The 23590-nt window shown below is 33.6% G+C and overlaps 1 protein-coding gene and 1 long non-coding RNA gene across 2 annotated transcripts; one reads left to right on the forward strand and one right to left on the reverse strand.

Moving 5' to 3' along the window:
- Positions 1-13326: 13326 nt before the first annotated feature.
- On the reverse strand, positions 13327-16944 carry LOC100242952 (protein trichome birefringence-like 19). Its single transcript, XM_002279264.5, has 2 exons — positions 16040-16944; positions 13327-14329 (listed from the first exon to the last, which is right to left on the reverse strand). The coding sequence occupies exons 1-2, from the start codon at positions 16745-16747 to the stop codon at positions 13508-13510; spliced, it is 1530 nt and encodes a 509-aa protein (XP_002279300.4). The 5' UTR covers positions 16748-16944; the 3' UTR covers positions 13327-13507.
- Positions 16945-22543: 5599 nt separating this feature from the next.
- On the forward strand, positions 22544-23410 carry LOC104881612 (uncharacterized). The gene is made up of 2 exons (XR_002031677.2): positions 22544-22863; positions 22963-23410. It is a non-coding gene; the product is annotated as an uncharacterized LOC104881612 (long non-coding RNA).
- Positions 23411-23590: the final 180 nt, after the last annotated feature.

Below are 23590 nucleotides of genomic sequence, written 5' to 3' on the forward strand. Positions count from 1 at the left end.
CTCCAACTCTAATCCACAAAGGTGAATCCAGATCGGTCACGGTAAACCCTCCTACAAATATGGAAACACTGAATAAGGTGCAACTCGAAGGTGACTCTGTATGAATCAAAGGCGTTGAAGCAAAGCCCAAATATACTCAATCTGATACCCTCTTCTGATTACACCAAAAGGAGACTAAGGAAGGGATAACCAATTCCAATTGTGACCAAGGCAGCTCTGAAGGTCCACAGATGCACCCACGTGTAGGAATGAAATCTTAATTGGGTCTAGGCTAACCTACAAGGTTAAGGTGGCTCTATAAGATAAAATGGGCGGGTCAAAGGATCCCTAGCAGAAGCGATCGTACCCTCCGGCGGTACGCAACCCTCTGCACGCCTCCAAGGAGACGGGGTGCTTCCATGCAAGGTGGTCATCACCTCCACACATGCACTTCCTCGCGTTCCCAGGGGGTTTCTTAATGGTGAAGGCTCTCCCATCTCTCAACACTCAGGGATAATCTAAAGTGCACAATGAAGGATGTGGGTGCATCCGAAAAACCTAAGATCTAAAGTGAGATAGTGAATGAAGACAAGCAATCATACGAACATGCAAGAGAAAGGGTTGTCATGCAACAAGCAGCCATGCGTAGCAGATAAATATCAAACAATCAAAGTCCTATCTAGCATATGTGAGAGTGAATCATGCTAAGTGAGCAAAACAATCAAGTGATCATCCAAGGCAATCAAACATATTAAGATAGCAAACCAAACAAGCAAGCAAATCAAATCACCTTGCCTAAAAAAAGAGGTACCCACTAATCGACCAATTAAACGCCACATTTTCCTTAAATAGTGTTCAAGCTTGATCCTCAAAATCCCCAGTGGAGTCGCCAATTTGTGGACCCGCATTTTTCACATGCGTCCCCACTCGATCGGCGAGACTCGCTTTTTATTTGTGAAAAATTAATTTTAAAAAAAAGTTGGAGTCGCCACTTATTTTATTTTTATTTTTTAAGGGAAAATAAAACAAGAAATAAAACCCTAAAAAAAATGACTCCATAATTTTTGGAAAAGCGTGTCTTTGAAAACCCAAGTCTTGGTCCGGGGATCAGGTTACTTATTGGGAAGGTACCTCTAAGAGGTAGCACCCTTCTAAGCCCTAAAAAAGTCTCTACTAATTAAGTTAAGGGGAATATGGCAATTAATCGGTTAATTATGGATACTAAGTAGGCTAGGTGATTTCAAAAGATTTGCATGCTAAACAAGATCAAATTGCCATAAAAGAAAGGTTAGGATGCGTACCTGGACCGCTTCTCAAGCGCTATCATAAAACATCAGAGTTAGTATAGAAGTATAACACACAACATGTATTTAATCATAGTGAATCAAGCATACATCTAAACACCTAAGGATCATCAAACATATGCATACTTCATAGTGACACGATTGTTTACAAAATTTAGAAAGTAGGCGATAGGGGGGGGCGTACCTGGATAGCATAAATAACTTACAATGCGCTCCCAGAAGACATGAGGGATTAGATAATAATAAAATAAAGAAACCCTAGCATGCTTGTTATCTAATTAGCATAACAAAAATTATCAAAGTATATGAAAACATTAATTATCACACACATCTTATATACAATTCCTAAAAAAAGATAGACATAATTTCAACGAGTGACAAAAATGGCAACAAAAATAATTTTTGAAAAGATTTTCTTATGTAGGGGTTTCACCAATTCCCCAATTGATATACACGAATTTAGCCCAGAATCATCCCATTATTTGGGACCACAAGCTTTGATTCGTGTTTTTGTTCAAAACCAAAATTTTTGTTGAAAACCGAGAAGGATGCAAACCGAACAAGATATGGTTGCATATTATTTTTAAATAATAAAAAAAAAAAGAGATTTTGATCCTGAGGACTCTAAATGAGTTTTTGAAATAGATTTTTAAAATGATTTTTTTGAGAAAAGTATTTTATTTTAAAATAAAAGGAATTAATTTGGAAAAAATAAAATATAAGAAATAAAATACCCAACAAAACAAAAATGAAACCTCAAAGTAAAATTTTTTTAGTAATTAACAAAAGTGATAATGGTGATGGTAGAGGCCAATCTTTATGATTTTCCAATGGCCTTTGAACAAATTTAATAAATATTCACCAAAGCAACAAACCAAACGACTTTAGATCAAATAAAACTAACGAAATATTAATCGAGAATTTATTAGGATCAATCAAGCACATAAATTGAGGTAAACAATTAAGAACTAATTTAAAATCAACCAAACACCTAAACATGTAATTATAATAATGTGAATATAGTAACACAAGCACATAGAATTCTAAAACATATTAACTAATCAACAACTAGACATTAATAACTTCCAAAACAAAAAAACAAAACTAAGTAACGAGGGATTAAGCAAAATGATAACCAAAATTAAAAAAAAAAGGACACATCAACTAAATAGAAAAGCTAAATTTAACTATTTTTAATACATGAGTATAATAACATGGGATAAAACTAATTAACTAAAATTTTGAAAAACTATAAACTAGGACAAGATTAGTCAAAAATCAAAATTAACAAACTTTTTTAAAACATGAGCATCGATTAAACTAATCAACTAAAACTCTAAAAAACACACGTACTAAAATTAGGTCAATCAAGAATTAAAATTAACAAACTTACAACATGAGAAAAATAACTTTTAAATTAAATATCTAAAACTCTAAAAAACACACAAAATAAAATTGGATCAATCGAGAATTAAAACGAACAAGCTCAGAACGTGGATATAATGACATGAGAAAGTAATAGACTCATCAACTAAAAATCTAAAACACATAAACTAAATAGGGTCAATCAAAGACTAAAGTTAACAATTTTAAACATGGAATTAATCACATAGGTTCAATAGGAATAATAAACTAAAATTCTAAAAACACATAAGCTAGATAAGATCAATCAAAACTAAAGTTAAAAAATTAAAACATGGATTTAATCAAGTGGTTCAATAGGAATAATAAACTATAATTCTAAAAACATAAGCTAGATAAGATCAATCAAAACTAAAGTTAAAAAAAATTAAAACATGGATTTAATCAAGTGGTTCAATAGGAATAATAAACTATAATCCTAAAAACATAACAACCTAGAAAAATCAAAACTTGGAATCAAGACAATGAATCAAAATCAAACTAACTACATTCTAACCTTTTCATCCGATTAAAAAATCAAAATTAATACATAAAAACTCTACCCTTCAATCCAATAAAAAAATTAAAACTAAAATCCTTAGAAATTCTAACTTACCTTCTCTAGGATTCCTCTATGGTGGTGCAGCTGCTCCTCTCTTTCTTGCCCGGCCTCTCTTTGTTCCCTCGAAAAAATGTCTCCGTGTTCTCTCAAAAAATTGCTTTTTTACGTGGATCGCTCTAAAAAAAATCTGTCCCTCTACCTATATGGCAGCCTTACCTTTTAAAATACACATGTGATGGTCTCTTCAATACGGAAAGCATGACTGCCCATATGGAATCATGATTTTGTCCCCCAAAAAGAAGAAAAAAATCTCATGCAACTTGGATATTTCCTCATTAAAAATTCCGTTTTCCATAAATTCTCCAATACATACCCATAAAGCATTTTGTTCCGAGAATCACGATTTCTCCATCTCCTTGCCGACAACCCCGCTTTGTATGGAATATTTTGTTTCTTTTTTTTAATGCATTTGGACATATGGAAAGTGCATTGCATGGTGGCTAACTTGAGATTCTCAAGGATGCAGCCGCATGTTGTGATAGTCACCGGAATGGGTGCTCCAACTGGCATGGATTGAAACCCTCCCCATAATGAGTAGACTTCATATTTTCTTCTATCATTTTGATGTTTTCCGCTTTGCAAACATGGTTCTAAAGGCTCTGTATAAGTCAGACGTTGCAATATTGAATTAAGAAAACAGGTATTACCCAGATTTTCCAAACCAACACCAATTGTTCTACTTGTGATCCCAATACCGAGCTCCAGATCCAACCCGTTCTTCATATGATTAGACCCATCTTGTTTTTTTTTTTCTACTCGAAGCCGCCAAACCAGTATTGTGCCCGGGTCGCTTTGCATCTGTGGTGGGGTTCAGAGTCTCAAGGCTAAAACCTCCGTCTCCGTCTCGATAATCCATTCATCGTCGTCATCACTGTTCTCCTTGCTTCTCTATTTCTCTCCATGTGTTCCAATCTTCTCTCACCAAATCAAACAACACTGCTAATTCATTAAAATACTAATTAAACTTCTGCCTCCAATCACCTCCTCACCGCGACTCCACCTTGTTTTCGTCCACAACAATCAGGAAAAAATCCAGATTCCGGCGACTCTCTGGTGAAGTCCTCTCTCAACCTTTCTGAAAATTCCCCAAGATCTTCTGCCCCGTTCTTTATCTCTCAAACAACCATCTTTACCAGAATTTCTCCACCTCTATTTTTCAGAAGACTTCCCTCCTTACTCTCTACTTCGACTTCTTTTTCTGCTCTCTGTTTTCTCCATTCTTCACGTCTTCTTCCCCTATTTTTCTTTTTCCCTTTCTCCACCCAATTCTCTCTCTTCCTTGCTTTCTGCTCAGTTATTCTTCCACTTCTTTTGTTTCAGCAAAATAATATATCCCCTTGCTGTAGCACCTGTGTAGAATGCAAGCTGCTCGGTGGCAAAACCCAAACGCTCGGCTAACGGGGTAATACCTAATAAGCTGAAGAAGAAGACCCATCCATGCTTTCCAGTAAGATAATGTAGCAAAATTGCTAAGGGACCGAAAGGTAGCAACATATTTATCTTCGCTTTAATCAAGACAATGTAAACACTTCTTAGAGGAGCAGTCCTCATTTTTTTAAAGATCCATGAGGTGGAGAGAGCTGCATGAGACCCAATATGAGATGTCTCGAAGTCAAAAGAATGAACTTTTCTTGTGCCTTGTGATGTGCTATAAGGGATCTCCGCATCTGATTCAAGGTCTATCTTCTCCTCAATGGAACCCATCTCCCTCTGCGTGTCCTTGGCTTTGTTATCTTTGTTGGTAAGGATGATCCTTCTTTAAAATTCCTCTCCCCATGCAAAATAGAATAATAGTATAAAAAAAATAAAAATAAAAAATTAAAAGAAAATTAAAGAAACTAATGAAATTAGTAATAAAATAGAATATCATTTCAAAGAAAAAGCAAAGGAATAAGGAGAGCTTAGATAATATCATTTCCTCGTTCGATAATAGGGTCACATGCGTATTTAAAGTATAAACAATTCAATCAATTTTTTATTAAGTAAATAAATAAATAAAATAAAAATAAATAAAAATAAAAATAAAGAATAAAGACAATTAAATACATGAATAAATAAATAATAAAAAGTAAAAGTAAAAAATGAATAGACAAAATAAGTGTAATTATCAAATACATGCCATAATAATAATATTATTATATATATATATATATATATATAAGAAATAATAATAATAAAATGTTGAGCCTCAATGAAATGTCTAAATGGACCTATTCTGAAAAAGGTGTCTAAGTGACCCAAGTGACGTGTGTAAATAAGGAGATGTCTCGGTGCGAGTCAAGGTGAATCTAGGTGGGCCTAGGGTGCCTAAATGGGCTTAAGTGCCTAAGTGGGCCCAGGGTGCCTAAGTGGACCTAAGATGGTGCTTAATGGGCCAAGTGAATCTCAAAACTATCCTAGAAATGAATGAAAAACCTAATTCTAAATTAGGGCTGCCAAAGGTCACAATAAAGGGTCAGATAGTCCCTCAACCAAAATCTCCGAGGTGACTCAGAAAAAGGTAAGTGGTACGAGTAGTAATGGGCCACCCTGGAACTACCGTGGAGCACTGGAAGTGGATTTAAAGACATGTGCTAAAGGGACAAAATTGAGGGTCTACAGTGGGACTTTACTTGTAATCAGAACAGGACTCTACTTATAAGTGGAACATGATTCTACTTGTAAGCAGAACGGGACTTTACTAGTACAATCTCAATGGAACTCTTCCCAAAGATAAAAGACTAAGTCAAATGGAATAAAAATTAAAATAAAAATAATAATAAAATAAAAAAAAATATTTTGAATTTTGTAAAAATTAGCCGAATTCACTAAAACACTTTTTTAGATTTACACTTTTCCTACATATATCTATCCCCTAAAGGGTACTTATCCTTGTACATGGTGGAATGATAATTCATAATTTCACTCAATTCTCATTCAAATTTTTTTTCAAGTCTGTTGTCAAATGAGCTATCACATTTCCATTGTCAACATCTAAAACAAAATCTCATTTTAGGTATCAATGGGGTTAGATAGGCACCAGTGGACACAATCAGCTATGGTCGCTTATTCTCATGCGGCTAATGCCTATAATGGTTTGGATGCCCATCTGGCCTCACCACCATTGCCTCAGTAGTATCCAACAATCTAAATTTTAAGCCCCTCTTCCTCTCTAACCTTGTTGTTGCCTTCAACTCCTTCCATCTTCATTCATTACTTTACTGGAAACTGGCTTTAGTCCTCATGCAATTCCCTCCCCATTATTAAAATGTGCCAGTGACAATGTCTTAAAAAATGCTACTCCCTTGAAGTTTTTTAGCCTAAAAAAGGTTCTAAATGTTGTCTAAAAAGCCTTTCTGTATCCGCAGAACATTGTAAGGTTCACGATGTTCTTTTCTATTTTTTTTTATTTTTTTTTTATTTTTTATGGCATACATGGCACCCAAAAATGTCACCATTTTCATAGAACACTCCCAAAAAGCCAAGTTCCAGTTGAGTCGATCACATAGCTAAATGTCTCGATTTGACTCATCCAAGCTTCATGTGCCTCATCAAGGTACACATTCACGAGGCGGTTGAAGGTCAGTCCATTGAGCTTTGCATCAATGGCTTTAACCAAGTCAGGAGACCAGGAGGATTCTAAGTTGAATTTGTACTCATTATATAGATGATGTTTGAATTTTGGATCTTTTCCATATGCAACATCTGTAGATTCTTGTCCCGCCTCAGATTCTAGGCAACCCATAATTCGAATTGTGATTCCAGGTCAAAGGTTTGACCCTAAGGGTTACACCTATCCACGTAGACAATCAATCCTAATAACCTCATTTTTTTTTCTCAACAAAACAATGTCTAACCCCAAATAAATTTATTAAGCTAAGACTTACTATATCATATTATTTTATTTCATTTTATTTATCTCCAAAACCAACCATCACACTATCACCTATTCCCAAGTATAATAAATTCGTCAACCCACTCACCACCCAAGGTGATAACCTAAATATTTACAATAATCTCTAAGTCAAAATATTTCCAAAAAAAGGTTTTACAAATTAACAAAATATAATTTAAGTTACAAAAGTTCAAATAACTCGAATTAGTATATGCCAAAAGGTAATATAACTGAAAAACAATCATTATTATGGTTCTTTTACTTTTTAGGGCTTTTTGGAACACTTCCTGTTCTTCATGTAGTTCCTCAAAAACTATATTTGCATCTAAAAATTTTAGAAAATAAAAGGGTTAGAATTTTCACATTACTCAGTAAAATGTTTTTACACCCAAGTAGGTTTGAGATTCTAGGTCAATAGAACATAATCATATCACAAAAATATAATAGTACATCTACATTGCATATCTGAAATGAAATTTCAACCATACAAATTTAAATCAATCAAAATTATCACTTTTCTTATTCAATCATGTGTATAACATATCAAACAATTCTAAATTTACAAAATATATAAGTCATTTTAGTCTTGAATAATATATTCAATCATACAATTAATGTCAATCCATTAAATAATACAATTCCTTATTTCAAATGCAAACATGATGTGGATGTTTACACACAATGCATTGTTTTTCTGAAGCTTTCACCAAAGGATATGCATTTGTACCCAAATACACTCCTCATTCGGAGTCTTCTCGAGGTAAACTTTTGAGTCTTTTACCCTAAGGATCTCACTCCCTTCTTAATTCACCATTTCTAAGGTATTTTCATTTCTTATTTATCTTTTCTTTTCATTTTTAGCCTCTTTAGGGTTTTTTCATTTTCATTTCCATTTCACTTTCTTCAATTCTTCTTTTTCTTCACACAACCATGTGCATATGAAGTGCAATTAAATCATATTTTAATATCCATAATTTTTCAAGACATAATTTTATTTACTTCTATTATGTTTCCTAATTTCCAACAATCCACACAACGATTTTTTTTTTTTTTTTTTTACCTTAATTACCATAAACATCAAAGAAAAACTCACAAACAAGTTGTATATCATCAAACATAATTTAAACCTTAGCCACATAAATTTTATTTATTCCTAATATGCTTAATAATTTCCAACAACCAACATAACAATTTCTCTTCAATTATATCATCCCAAATATCAACAAAAAAATAATTTATACCCTAATTTTTACTTATTCCCAACAATCTCAATAATATAAAATAATCATTTTAAACATATATCTATACTAAAAATTTTCAACAAATAATTCATATATATATATATATATATATATATATATATATATATATATATATATATATATATATATCACCAATAATTTCTATAATTTCTAACATGAAAACAATAAGAAAAATATATCAACCATTATTCGAATAAAATTATTTCACAACCAAAACAATCCAGTAAATTCTATCACAGGAACAACAACTAAATACCAACAATTCTAACATTTTGACCTTGTATTAAACTTTCATTCACTTCTCATTTAACATTTTCAAAACAAAACCAAATCATTTTACATGTTTAGGGTTTCCAAAAACAATCTAAATGAAAACTATATGACGATCTACTACAACTCAACAACTCACCCGTTTCTATGAAGGTTTTTGAAAGTAAATAAAAGCAAAACAAAAAGCCCAAAAAAAGTCGACAGAAAAATTTTAGGAAAACACACCCCTACTTGTACAGTAGAATCCAATTTTCGAATCGAGAATTCGACTCCACACAAGTGTTCACCACGTTGAAGACTATCACTTTTTGAGATTTCGTCACAATCGGAGGTCGTTTCATCGTCAGAGGCACGTGTACGACTACATCTCCCATTTTTCTTTCTTTCTTTCATTTCATTTTTTTTTCTTTTTAAGACTCCCATGCCCAACGACTTCATTTTACACACACACACACACACACACACACACACACACACATATATATATATATATATATATATATATATATCAATCCCTGATTTCCTAACTTGTGAATTTTTGCAGGATTCACAGGATCATGACCCCTAAAAAGGAAAAACAACCTTTTAAGCCCATTAATAAATCCTAAGAACCTAAGAAAACCCTTTCAGTTATTTCACAAAAATTCATGTCGTTATACTATGAGCCTTTTGATGTTGTAGGTTCTTAAAGCATGTTCCCAGATTTACCATCTTCAGAAGCCTTTAAGATTTCCTCATCCCCTAACAAGGATAATGAAGCAAGTTCAAGTTCGTCTCTAAGCATGTGAAGTTACAATTTGAGAGAAATGTTATCTTCCCTTAGGATGGATGTTTGACTATTGATCCAAGAAAGGGCTAAAGCCATGACAAAAGATAAACAAGTTTTTATATCTTCTAATCTTCAAGACCTTCATTTACATGTCTCAGCTATCCCAAGACTTCATGTTTTAGGTTTAATTAATCCATTTTCAAATTTCATCATTGTCTATATTGATGATGTTTTGATATATTCTATTTTTGTTGAAGAACATTGGAAACATCTCAATAGGTTCATCCAAACTGTCAAGGAAAATGGTTTAAGCTTGTCTGCCTTTAAGATTAATTTGTTTCAAACTAAGATAAGATTCTTAGGTTATCATATTTACCAAGAAACCATAACCCCTACGCAAAGGTCATTCCAATTTGCTGATAAGTTTCCAAATGAGATTAAGGATAAGAAACAATTACAATATTTCTTAGGAAGCCTTAATTATGTGTTAGAATTCCTTAAGGACATAAGCCAGTTATGTGCCCAATTAAGACAAAGACTTAAGAAGAACCTTGTTCCATGAAATGAACAACACACCAAGATTGTTAAGACTGTTAAGTCTAGAGTTAAGACTTTACTATGTCTATCCTTAGCCAACCCTGAAGCCTTTAAGATTGTTGAGACCGATGCTTCAAACATAGGTTATTGTGGGATCTTTAAGTAGAGAAATGGTAACCAAGAAAAATTGGTTAGGTTTACTTTAGGAACTTGGAATAATGCCCAACTCAATTACAGTACCATCAAAAAAGAGATTTTAAGCATTTCAAAATTTAAGATGATCTTTTGAACTAAGAGTTTTTATTAAGAGTTGATTGTAAATAAGCATAATTAGTTTTACAAAAAAATGTTAAAAATATAGCTTCCAAGTATATTTTTGCAAGATGATAAGTTATTTTAAGTAATTTTGATTTTCAAATTGAGTATATTAAAGGAGAAAATAACTCAATCCCTGATTTCCTATCTCATGAATTTTTGTAGAATCCATGAGATCATGACCCCTGAAAATGAAAAATAACTTTTTAAGCCCATTAAGAAATCCCAAGAATCTAAGTAAACCCTTTCAATTATTTCACAAAAATTCATGTCGTTATAGTATAAGCCTTTTGATGTTGTAGGTTCTTGAAGCATGTCCCCAAATTTACCATATTCGGAAGCCTTTAAGATTTTCTCATCCCCTAACAAGGATAAAAGAGCAAGTTCAAGTTTTTTACCTTCTGTGGAGGATTCTTTTCCCACAAAGTTATCTATTTATGATGCTAACCCTGTTTACAAAGAATTTTGGTATTTCAAGAGTCTTTGTGACTTGCAAGAAAAATTTAAGACTTTGGAAAGTAAACTGGAAATGGTTGACTTTCTTAAGTCCTAACTCGCTGTCCTTCAAAATCAAGCCTCTTTTTTCCTACTAGAAAAATGTGAAAATAAGTAGTCCACCCCACCAGTGGATGAATTAAAATTGAGTGAGGATGAGTGGAACAATTTTAAGTTAATAATGTACTTTTATAAGAGGGAAATTTCATATTCCCTTAAGATGGATGTCCGACTATTGATCCAAGAAAGGGTTAGAGCCATAGCGGAAGATAAACAAGTTTTCATATTTTCTTATCTTCAAGACCTTCATTTGTATATCTTAGCTATCCTAGGACTACATGTTCTAGATTTAAATTTAGTCAAGGATATTGAATTCGACGATTCTAAGTTTTGTAGAATTGTTAAGGACTTTCTTCTTTACCAACAAGGTCTTAAGCAACTGTTTTGCAAATGCAATAGAAATTTGATAATCAGTCATGTTTGTCTGAATTTGCAGTATTACAAACCAATCTGCCTTCCATGCAACCAGGAAGACTTGATCTTAACTCCAGACTTGCTCTTGGACTATGGAATAGTTTATCAGATTGTCTGCTCTAACCCCAATTAGACATTAAGTTTTGGAAAGAAGTTGGCTCTTGCTCTTCAACAAGGCTTTAAAATGAACAAGTTCTTTGAAGCAATTATCATCAGTAAAGCTCTAACACATGACCTCTCACCAAAAGGAACTCTGTTACCATGTGAGATTTAAAAGAATCATAGACAAAGGGAGAAAGGAAAAAAAAATGTCTAGAGTTTCTTATTAGGATCATTTAAAAATTAAAGTATGTACAAAGCAAATAAAGTTTAAATAGGTTTCCAATCAAAAGAAAATGACTAATTTACTCTTACTCCTAAAAAGAAATATAATAATTTTAAAATAGGAAATAGATGAGAACAACAAGAAGATTATAACAAGATCTTTTCATTTGAACCTTTCTTTGTAGGCTGCGGGGTACCTTAATCGGAATATGTCATATTTATTTCCTAGTTTTACACTGGCGATGTTGGCTCCAAGACAGCCAAGGTGAAACAAAATTGTTAAGGTAGAAATTAAGGAATCATGGCTAGGAGAACTATGGTGACATGGAGGAGAAGTTTGACTGTGGGATTCCGTAGTACCTTTTCCCCAATGTGAATCAATACACATGAATTTTGAATGATACGATAGGCCTTGAAATGCTCTTAGATTTCTTTCCTTCTTTGGGAATTAAGTTATATCATCGAGCCATGCCCTTCCTTTTCCACATGAATTGATCAAGTTCGTCTTGCACGTTGAAATACACTTACAAGCACCCAGCTCATACATGTACGTGCCCTTCTCTAGTAAGGATTGACCATTTTTGTACTAAAAAAGAACATGCTAACGTGCCCATCTCCAACATTTATGTAAGGATTGACCTTTCTGCAGTAGAAATTAAAGAATATGCTAAATGGCGTAATGATCCTCTCTCCGAACAAAAGTTGTTAGAAAAGTGTGAATAAAAGATATTTAAAAAGTTGTGATTTCTTCTTTAATATGTAAATGGAAATAAAAAATTGGGTAATGCATATGATAGTATGGTTCAAAGTCGTTGGTGTCACTTAATATGGTAATTCTCGAGATCCACTTACCTCGATCTTGCATCTATTTAATATGCTAGTTAAAAGATTTTAAAAATATTCTAAAATACTAAAAATAATTTTAAAAAAAAATTTTGAATACTAGTATGTAACATATGATATGATTGATGACGAGAATCAAACAAAATAGGTATTTAAAAACTTAAAAAGTAGAGATGACCCCATGAATAAGGCACATAGATCGGACCCACAACACATGAATTATGGCACCCAAATGACCCTATGCTATTATTCTTGTTTGGCTGCGACGAGAGAGTGCGGGCCACTAGTGGCGTGATGGTTCTATCTTAGCAGGAAATGATAAGATAAAAAAGGCCTCGAGTAGTGCTAACTCTAAAGAGAAAAACGTCTCACATGGAACAATGTTTCTAAAAGTTCAGGCATCCATGTGTACTCATCGTGCCTCCCAATTGTCTTATGCCACCTGTCATTAAGTGACCCCTGACGTGGCTTCAGAGCTAAGTTTATGATGGTTGTCAGCTGGACTCACTTTCTAGTCAACCCTCCTAGAAGAAACGTTAAAAATTGTTTTCTGTTAAAAGAAAAAGAAAAATATGTAAAAAGTTGATTAAGTCACGTCAACTTTTTACACCATTCAATTGCTTTATAGTATTATGAAATTTAAAACTTGGTCGTTGGGGGGTCTTTTCTGTTAATTTAAAACTTCGTAGGTAAGAGTTGGTTTCTTTCAGTGGCTTAATCATCAATTTGCTGAACACTCGAAACTGGCTCAATGATTTAAATTTGTCCAATCATCCTTCAATTATGAAGGCAGCCACTTTCTGCTTTGGAAAAAGCCAAAGGCCAGTTTGGCTGTGTACAAGTTCAAATACTAGATGAGAAGCCAAATTCTTACTATATTTTTAATTAAGATCATAAATAATATTCACTCATATATACCACCACAGCATTTGACAAGAAAAGGAAAAAAAATCAGAGATCCGATGAATCACAGACCCTAATTAAAAGACACCAATTACTAAAGCCTTGAAAATAAAAAATGAACTAAAATAAATAAACCTATTGGGCTCTCATCCTTTTCACCTTGGAATGAAGCTTTTCCTCATATTTTCTAGTGCCCTCCATCTTCAGCATCTCGAGCAAGAAATCACTCCATGTGTCAATGGGGCCCGGTAGACACCAGTGGACACAGTCATTATACAATGTCACATTAGCGTTTGGCCAGTGTCCGTATCTACTAGGATGCCCATCTGGTCTCAACCACATAGCCTGTGTCGTGTCAAGCAACCTAAACTTCAACCCCCTCTTCAACGCTACCCTTTCTGCAGCCCTATACTCCTCTATCTGGGTCATGTACAGCTCCAAATTTGGCCCCTCCATCGTACTCTCATTACTCATAAAAGGCCTCGTCCTCACACAGTTGCCTCCCTTGTTCCATAACCCATTTTCAAAGTGTGCAGGCGAAAAGGTTCGAAGAATCGTCATGCCCTTGAAGTTTTTGTTGCTGTTAATGGCTTTGAACACTGTTCTGAAAGCCTTTCGATAGCCGTAGTAAACTGTGAGGTCGGTGACATTTTCTTGGAGGCAGTAGTAGCAGCCGGATACCCGGCGGTTCTCGTAGAACATGGTTGGACGGTAGAACCATTGGCCAGCAGAGATGATAAGGTAGTCAAATTCCTCCATCTGATTTGTCCATGCCTCATCCAACTCATCAAGATAGAGGTTGAAGAGACCGGTCTGGGTTGGACCACCTGGGTCTGCTAATTTGGTTTTTATCAGAAAGGGTGTCCAGAAACTGGCCATGGTGAAGTTGTAGTCCGTGTACCTCCACCTTTTGAAATTTTCGTCTGTTGTGTATGAAACATCAATGGGGTATACTACCTGAACCAGCAAGGAAAATGTAGTACTGTAAGAAAGGAAAATTACCCAAGATTGAAAGATATTATAATATTCACACTCATGGACAGTCACGGACCCAGTACCAAAACGACATGAAGTTTTCTTTTGAAGGTGTAACTTTACTTTATTGCATCTCAGAAAAGAAAAAAAGTTGAAAAAGGAACATCTTTTTTTCTGTGTAAAAGAACACATACAGATCAATTATTTCTTATATTCCTGTACAAGGAAGATAAAATATCACACTCTCTCTGTTGGGTGTCCCACCTCAACGTCAGTGATATTATCTTTAAATAAATATAATGAGCGCATAGTGGTTGGGGGGTTTCAGCCACCAAATCTGTGTAAGGAGGACAATTGCTTTTGATAAGGATTTAGAAAAAGGAGCAGATAAAAAAGGAGGGGGCCATGTTATTGCTAGCTAAGCTTAGATTCCCTAAAGCTTGTCGTGAAGTTCAATGCAGATATACGTGAGTGAAGGAGGTAGCCCGGAAAGGAGCAATCATACCTCAACTAACTTGACTTTTCTGCAAAAATAGTCGAATTTTCAAAAGAACAATCTGACAAAACATAAGCTGGCAAAACGTCTACTTTCAATTTTGGGCTGGGTCTTCCTTCGTTATCAAAAACATTGTGTGTGTGTTTGTGTTTGTGTGTGGGCTTCCCCCTTCTTTTGTTACAAATTCTACTATCATATGATGGCATCCGGCTGTCCTACACCAAATGTGTGCATACCATATCAAGCCTGTCCAAAACTAAATCAGTGCAGATGATGGAAAACATCATCACTTCTACTATGAACCACATAGATGTTGATTGGTGACCCCCTTTCAATTTTCATCCTCTACCGTTACTTTATCAAACTTCTTAAGGTGTCAGAAAATCAAACAATATTCAATTGGTGCAAATAAAATGTGAAGCACATCTTCACAAGAATTAAAAATTCCACCGGGTAAATCATAGGTTTCGCCGCCATGCCCCCTTTTAAAAAGAATGATAATAATAATTTTTTGGGTTATTGTTAAAAATAATATTATGAAAAGAAGGGGACTTAATTTAACCCAAAAAAGAAAGAGTCAGAACAAACTTTCACTCTTCCACATGTGGTACGCCACCTACTTTACTCTAATAAAAATAAGTTAGCCATCGTTTTCAGATTCAGAACTGACGACTAGGCTTTTATTAAATTATTTAAGGAAGAGTCTGTCGGCTTGCGTAATACAAACTCCATAATAAAAATGGTTTTGAAAATTTGAATTTCAAACAAATTCTTTTGTAAAAAGGATGTAAGTATTATTTGTATGCATGCTGCTGCATGGAAAATTCAAATGGCTCCAATTATTACTTGCCATGTGAGATTCTACGTGGCAAGCCTATGCCACCCCAACTGAAAATTCTTATGTTTGAAAGGCAAATAACTCATTAGCACAGTAATGGCAAGGTATTGTATTAGGTGATGATGAAAGATTTTACCTAAACCTTGAATTTTGTGGTTAACTAATCTTGGCTTGACCAAATCAATTTAAACTGGAAATGGGGGAGAGAGTAGTTGATTAAGGATCAAAACCTATAAAATATGGGACATAGTTTAAAATAGTGATTTTAAAAAATAAAAATAAAAAGCATGACCAAGTAATTTTGAGATAGTAAAATTATATGAATAAAGATAATGTTTGAAAGCGCAGAAGGGCATACCCTGGATAAGAGGCACATCAAGGACTGCATATGGTTTCTGGCCACAGAATCCCCAACAAAGGCCAAGGTCTTATCTCTCATGAGTTCTAGGAACTGGGCTGGGTTGAAGATGGGTAGCTCGCACCCATCTGGTTTCCATCTCCATTTCATGAAGTCCAGGTCTGGCCTTCCGTATTTCATGCAGTTTTGATGCTCGTGGATCGCCCAACAGGTCGTGTTGGTGTAGTATGGCGCCTTGGGATTCCGAATCCATTCTCCAGAGAATATGTCGCACTTCTTCACTGTTGGTTCTTCTACCCTTATGGGGTCATCCTCCAATGGAGTATTGACATGTGAAGAGGATGGTTGACTTGAAAAAGAAGAAGAAGAAGGGGAAGAGGAGGAAGAAGAAGAAGAAATATTTTTCAAAAGAAATAAAGGGTACCCTAGCAAAGGGTAGTAGAGTGGGATAATTGTGAGGAGAACCAGGGCTAGTGTTACCAGAAGCACCACCTTTGGAGTCTTCTGTAGGGTGTGGCATTTCCCATATGGAAGAATGTCACTCCCTTGGAGCTTCATTGGAGAGATGGACAGAAAGAGAAAAGTTGAAAAATAATTTGGGCATGAAGTAGGAAAAGAGAGGTAGCTGAGCACATATGTTGAAGGAGAAGGTGGTGGGGAGATTTTATATGGATTAGTTGAACAAAGATGCCAATGTAAACTGATCATCTACAGGCTCCATCCAATGGGCCTGGGAATTTCATAATATTTGATCATGACCCCACAAATTTTAGCAATATTCCCCAATTATATGAGAAGCATATGTGTTGAACCTCTTTGCCACAACATCTTTTGGATTAACCCACCTGGATTTTCATTTATTTTCTTTGCTCCATTATTGTATTTGTTGAATCTTTTGGTCCATTTCTTTACTGTGGGTTAGATTTTTATTTGGGATATTCAAAAGATTTTTTTGAACTTTTTGCCCCCACTCAAAGGTACAGTTTTCCAACCATTATTTACCACATTGCCCATAAATACCACACTCAGTATAAGTCACAGTACAATCTTGAATCCTTATAATCTCAGTGACCTTAATGTGCATTTAAGATCTTTTCAAGGTATATTATTATCAAGAGACATTAAAAATTGTTACATGTTTTTTCCTTAAATTACATCTTTTTTTATACAAGGCATTACTAAAAAAATATTACACTAAAAATGCTTTTAAAATAATCATGCACCCCCAAATCACCTAAATTTTGTAAATTTAATAATAAATAAATAAATGTAAATGTAAATAAGAAGGCAATTAAGCAGAGAGAGTGAAGGCACAGGCATTTATTTACCAAGCATTGGAGGGATGCCTCTCACCCAACTCATGATTTGAGGTTTGTTTATTTCTAATTAATTATTCCTTTAGTCAGTCCAACTCACAAATGCTACTCTCCAACCACCAACCACATACATTTGGAAACCTTTGCGTGTGGTTCTCTTGCATGTGGGCATTCCTGTTTGAGTATACTCACTAGAAATCATTGTAAATCCTTCTATGATTTTTTAATCCTAGCCCTTTGATCATTCCTGATTAGTCCTAGTTGCTGATGAGTAGTGAGTAGAACTTTCTGTGAATTTTCAATACCCAAAAGGGTTTTGATTCTTAATTAGTCTCTCTCATACAGCATTCTCTCTCTTTGAAAATTTTATTCTTTGTCCTCTCATAAGGGATTCTCTTTTAAAAAATTTCCATTACCAAACGGTCAAATTCCTATTTCCTTTTCTTTTAATTTGTCGGTGTTTTCAAAATTTCCTGCTTATATCCTCAACAAATTTTCCTAGTTTACATTCTCCACACATGTGATAACTAAAATCTTAAACCATTTGCCTTTTTTCCCTTTCTTTTTGTTCTCCAAAGCAATTAGTTGCTGACAACAAGAGATTCCCACGAAAGCAAAAAGAAAAAAAGGAACAGAAAAGAAAAAAAAAACCAACACCACTGAGAATGTGATTAAGAGGGAGATGAGGTTGGTAACGGATTATAATCATGCTTTCACATCACTAATTGAATGCTTTCTTCAGATCACTGTTGATGATGCTTTTGGTGGCAAATAAAGATGGCCTTTAGTTCATTTATCTGACCCAAATTAATAGACTAGATGATAAAAATGTTGAACAAAAATGAAATTGATTAATTACTAATAGTATTTGGCCGCCTTGATAGTTGTTAGATTGTCATTTAATGGAATAGAAATATTATTTTTTGGTCTTCCTCTAGGTGGGTACGTTGTTACATCATGTATTTGCAACATATTCTAATTGGAACATTCAATCGCTATGTTTTTAAATTTGTTATGAAAATGACATGGTGGAATAGTGTCGGTGCCACCTAATTAATTGGAGATTAATTTTAAGCTAAAGTTATTAGGGAATTATAGAGATCGTTAATTCTTTTGGATTTGACAGAGTAGGCAAAGGAATATTCCAACTCCAATTTGAGTGATTGAATTTGATTAGAGGGATTAAACTCGTTGGTCTGGCTGTACTTTATCAGAATTAGTGGATAAGTATGGGTTATTGGAGGCCCATCAAAGGCCCATTTTTTTTTATTTAACAGCAAGGCTGAATCCTATTCAACAATTAGGATTATACACCATTGTGGGCTAACCATTTTTGTGGTAAGAAGATTTGTCATGCATCCTAAATCAGAGCCAGGCCACACAAAAAGGTAAGCGTGTATATGATCTGGGCCAGGCTCACTCTTGGTAGGCCCATACTCAGCCTAGTTTGGGCTCAAACTGGGCTATTGAGCCAACCCAGCTTTGGGCTGAAGGTTACAATTAATTAGTCTCGGAAAAGAAGAAGAAGACAAATGAAAGAGATTAGGTAGATAAGTGAATATATTGAAGGGGATGAAACTCCATAGCACCATCGCCACACCTAAATTTAATACTTTTTTGGACAAGTGTTTGTTGCGGGCCTGGTTTTGGGCTATATCCAAATTTCGTACGTGTATATAGGATGGGCTCGAGATTGAGAAAACAGCTGATTGTGCTTGGGCGGGTGAGAATAATAATCAAATCTTTATCTTGATTAGCGTCCAAGTATGTAGGACCAAAAATGATGAGAAATGATTGGCCACAAACTGGCATTGAAAAGAGAAGAAGGATCCTTCCGAGAGACAACCATGCAGACATTGCAACCAAGAATGGTGCGGTTTCCAAAGGCAACATTCCAAAAATTAGGCCTGAAAGTAGCTTCACATTACATCTCACGTCCGCACGCCCATTCAGAGGAGATGTTCCATCCATCAATTGCCCACCACTCCCACCAACCATTGAGTTATTGTTTTCCATCACATTCCACTCCTATTCTGTTTCCATTATCTTCTCCTGGGTTTTCTCGTTTGTTTCCTCCTCTTCTTATTCCCCTTTGAAAATCATGTATACCTCCCCCAAGCATTAAAACAAGGAACGAATGTAAATTTAATTGGCATATGATATGATATATGATTATAAAATAATAAATAAGATATATTATGTTGTAATTATATTTAGTTTATTTTCACAAATAAAAAAATAAAATAGAATATACATTATTTTTTAATATTCGATATTTATTTAAATAAAAATTATATTTTATTACTATTAAAAAATACAAAATTTCTCTTACTTTAATTATATTTATGATTACAATATATAATTTATAAACAAAATTTCTTATGTTATGTTATTCAATATATAAAAATAATATATATTAAATAATCCACATATCATTATTATTTATAAATATTTTTTACCTTTTTATAAACAAAATTTTGATCTTTTAATCAAAATTTTATTTTGTAAAATAAGTATAACAAAAAAATTGAAAATTTCTTTAAAAAAAATAACTTTATATATATAAGATTGATATATTTTACATATAAGGGATATTTAAAAAAAAAATTTAAATAAAACTCAAAACAAAAAATATCTATACCAAACAAATAATAATTATCCTCACGATATCAAAATCATTTCCCAGTATCGAGTTTTGTGCATGCAAATCTTATATGATTGAAGGAGCACTTCATATTTGTATAGGAGTTCATAAATTATGATAATGAAAATGTTTGAATTTTATGAATAAACTAATTGTTATACATTGATAAAATTTTTAGTTTTATATAGCAAAAATGCATTATATAATTAAAGTTATGCATAGAATAGGTAGTAGGGTATAGGATAGAGAAACATAGAGATGGTAATGGTCCAACCCTTTTATGGTATTTTTTGAAAAATCCAAAAATAATATAATTTAAGCCGTCTAGATCTGAGTTGAAGAGTTCTATAACATGTGAGAACCAAAGACAAATGATTTACGCTTAAGGGGGGGGGGGCTTCTGACCTCATTTGACCTAAAACTTCTGAATAAGCTTAGTTTAAGATAGGATTAGGTGGAGCTTGGTTGAAGTTTTCCAGGCTTGGATTATGTTATATTAGGTTGGCTTCAAGCATCTGGTCAAAGCTGAAGTAAGCCCAGGCAAAAAGTTAGATTGGAGTCATCAAGCCCAAAACCCAATTTATATTAATGTCATTCTTTTGAAAGCGCCATGAATAGAAGTAAATCAAACTTGATTCAATGAATTTCAGCTTAGAATTGAAGAATGTTGTCGAGGTGGGCCAAATTGGCAAGCTATGTTCTTTATGTCCTTTTTTTGAATTTTGTTTTTTTTTTTTCCTTGGATGAGTGACCTTTTTAGAATATTATAAGTTGAAATAATATGAAATAATTTTAAATAGTTCAATTTTATATAAGGTCCAAAAAGTTGTCCTATGCTTAGCTAGGTTGAAGCATCATGAAATAACTGAGGTGACCTAAGGGTGGAAGGGAACGATTTTCAAAATTGCGGATCTAAGCGAAAATAGGGCAGTTGGTGGTTGAGACGATACATTAAAGTTTACTTAGACGGTATATATAACTCATGTCGCCTTGTGCTATTGCCTTGTATTGTGTCCAAAACAATAATGTACTTTGTGAAAGTCTTCAAGTGGTATGCCAACCTTTAGATGTAGAATGGGTCATGTTGCCTTGCCATGCCACCTAAAATGTCATTGCGTTCCTCAATTTTCCTCGCTTGCTACACTTTCTTGATATGATCTAGGGCACCCTTTGAGGTCCCATAGTCATCAATATATAGTTCACAAAATTAGGCATTTAGGGGGCACATTTGATGCCAAGGAGACATACCAAGGACATGAATTGCAACCATAATTATGGAATATATAAGCTTAATAAGATATTTCATCGATATTTGACTATTCTTCTCCACAAACGTAACAAGAAATCTATACTATTTCCTATTTATGATAACTAGGAAAATAAATACAAACTTCATTTCAAAATTGACATCAATGACCATTCTTTATAATCCAATGATACTTTATCATATCTATACTATTTCTCTTAAAAAAAAAAAAAAGCCTACTTTAACATATATATTATTAGTTGTTCATTTTTGGCAAATTTTCATATGTTTTAATCATTTTTTTATGATTTTTTTAAATTTTTATTTTTTACACATTTTTAATGAAAGATTGCATTGATATCAATAGTCCCCATAACATTTTGCAAAATTGAACTATCAATACTTTTTTTCATGAATTCATATTTGATTTTAAGGTAATTATAAACTACCTAGATAGAGTTTGAAATTTTAATAAATTTTAATTCAACTTAAATATGAATAAATTAAACTTACAATGATGTTAAGTGATAAGACTATTTATCTTTTATATACATTATATGCATTAAGAATATCTAAATAACATTTTTTTTCCTTATAAAAAATAAGTATTATGTTATATATACAGGCAATACCATTACTTTTAACGCTATTATTAGAACCTTTTATCATGGAGATAATAGGGAAAAAAAATCTATTAATATGACATTATGTCAATTTATTTATTTTAGTTGTTTATGTTCATCTTTATGCAAAAAAGAAAAAAATTACAATATTTATAAAATATAATAAAGGCAAATGATAAGATGATGAAATTAACATTTTTGTAATAATGTAATGAATTAATTAATTAAAAAATAAAATAATTCTTATATTTGTGAATTTAAATCATTTCATGTTTTTATTTAAAAAATAATTCATTTGTGACATAAATGCCCATGACTATTTTAAATATTTATATGTATATTTAAAAAAGAAGTTATTATTATTATTTTTAAATAAAGATATTTTTATCAAAATGAGACCAAAAAATGAAAAAGGATTAGATTTTCAAATTTAGGTTTTTAATAACTCTTTTAATCAAATATGATGAGTGTTTTGAGCGAGAACCATCCTTATCAAATAAAACAATTTATTAAAATTTCCAAAAATACTAAGTTATGGGGTGTGATATAACACCCCGTAAGGAAAAAAGTACCCGTTGAAATTTACCATTTTCACCTGAAGTAATTAATCTTTATTTATTTTTTCTAAAGAATGGTTGTACCACCAAGTACCAGTACCACCATGGAGATGAAGGAAAAGGGCATTAAAGAGAAATAAGTATTCAGGACCAGTATATAAATGATGCCACCCACAAGTCAGAAGCAGAAGAGTGTTGGTCTCAAATCTCAAGTCTCTTAAAAATTGCGTGGTCCGCCTTCCAAGCCCTTAATGCCTTCATTGTGACCTCATTCTCCATTCATTCAAATTTTCTCATCCCCCACCTGGTCGCCTAGTCCTTCCCAACCTCCCTTTCCCTCTCAAATCTCCCAAAATCTTATCTTCTCTCTCGTTAACATTTATAACGTTTACTTTTCTCAAACGCCTCATTTTGTTAAACCCCGCAATTCCTCCTCAGGTAGTTAATTTCTCTCATTTTCTTCTCTTTTCTTTTGGGTTTTCTTTTTGACGACTTTCTGATCATTTTTAATTCTTTATTTATTTTCCATTGTTTAAGAAGGTTTTTCCAGGTTTAGTTGCAAGAATGGTGATGATGGGGTTGGAGAGGTTGCTGGTGAATCTAAAATCAAAGTTGAGGTGTCTGAAAATGAAGAAGCCTTACGATAAGATCGAAAAGAGTGAGAGCATGAGAGTGGAAATTAGGAGCAGGAAGGCCCGGAAGCTCATAGAAGAGACCCTCAAAGTTGCAGACTCTCCCAAGACCAAAAGCTATGCTTTCTGATCATCACTGTGCTTTCATCAATTATTACGAGGCACTGGCTTATAATTTTCCTTTTTTCTCTTTTTCTTTTCCTCTTAGTCTCCGCCATATATGAATAATCATATGATATGGTGGCTTTTCTTCTGTTTTCACTTGTCACATGACCCTTCTCTTTCTCTGTCTCACTCACAACCGTCCATATATGTAAGTTCCAGATCATGAACACATGGTTTATATTCTTACAGGTCGCCTGGCTCCTCTGGATTTTGTTTGTTTGTTTCTTGCTTGTTTTTATTAGTCTAGTTAATTACAAGAACCAAACGAGCCCTTGAAGATCGTGAAGGGTTCTCAAAGTGAGAGCTCCAATTTTGGCCATGGATATAATTTGATTTTGGTTAGGCTTCCCGTACACCTATTTGTCATG

Source organism: Vitis vinifera, chromosome 14 (assembly GCF_030704535.1).
Source record: "Vitis vinifera cultivar Pinot Noir 40024 chromosome 14, ASM3070453v1".
NCBI classification, from domain to species: Eukaryota; Viridiplantae; Streptophyta; class Magnoliopsida; order Vitales; family Vitaceae; genus Vitis; species Vitis vinifera.

Excerpts from the sequence above, each read along its gene's own strand:
- LOC100242952 (XM_002279264.5), bottom strand. The coding sequence starts at position 16,747 with ATGATCAGTTTACATTGGCATCTTTGTTCAACTAATCCATATAAAATC. Across the intron at positions 14,330-16,039 it reads TGATGTGCCTCTTATCCAGG|GTAGTATACCCCATTGATGT; the intron begins GTATGCCCTTCT and ends TTGCTGGTTCAG.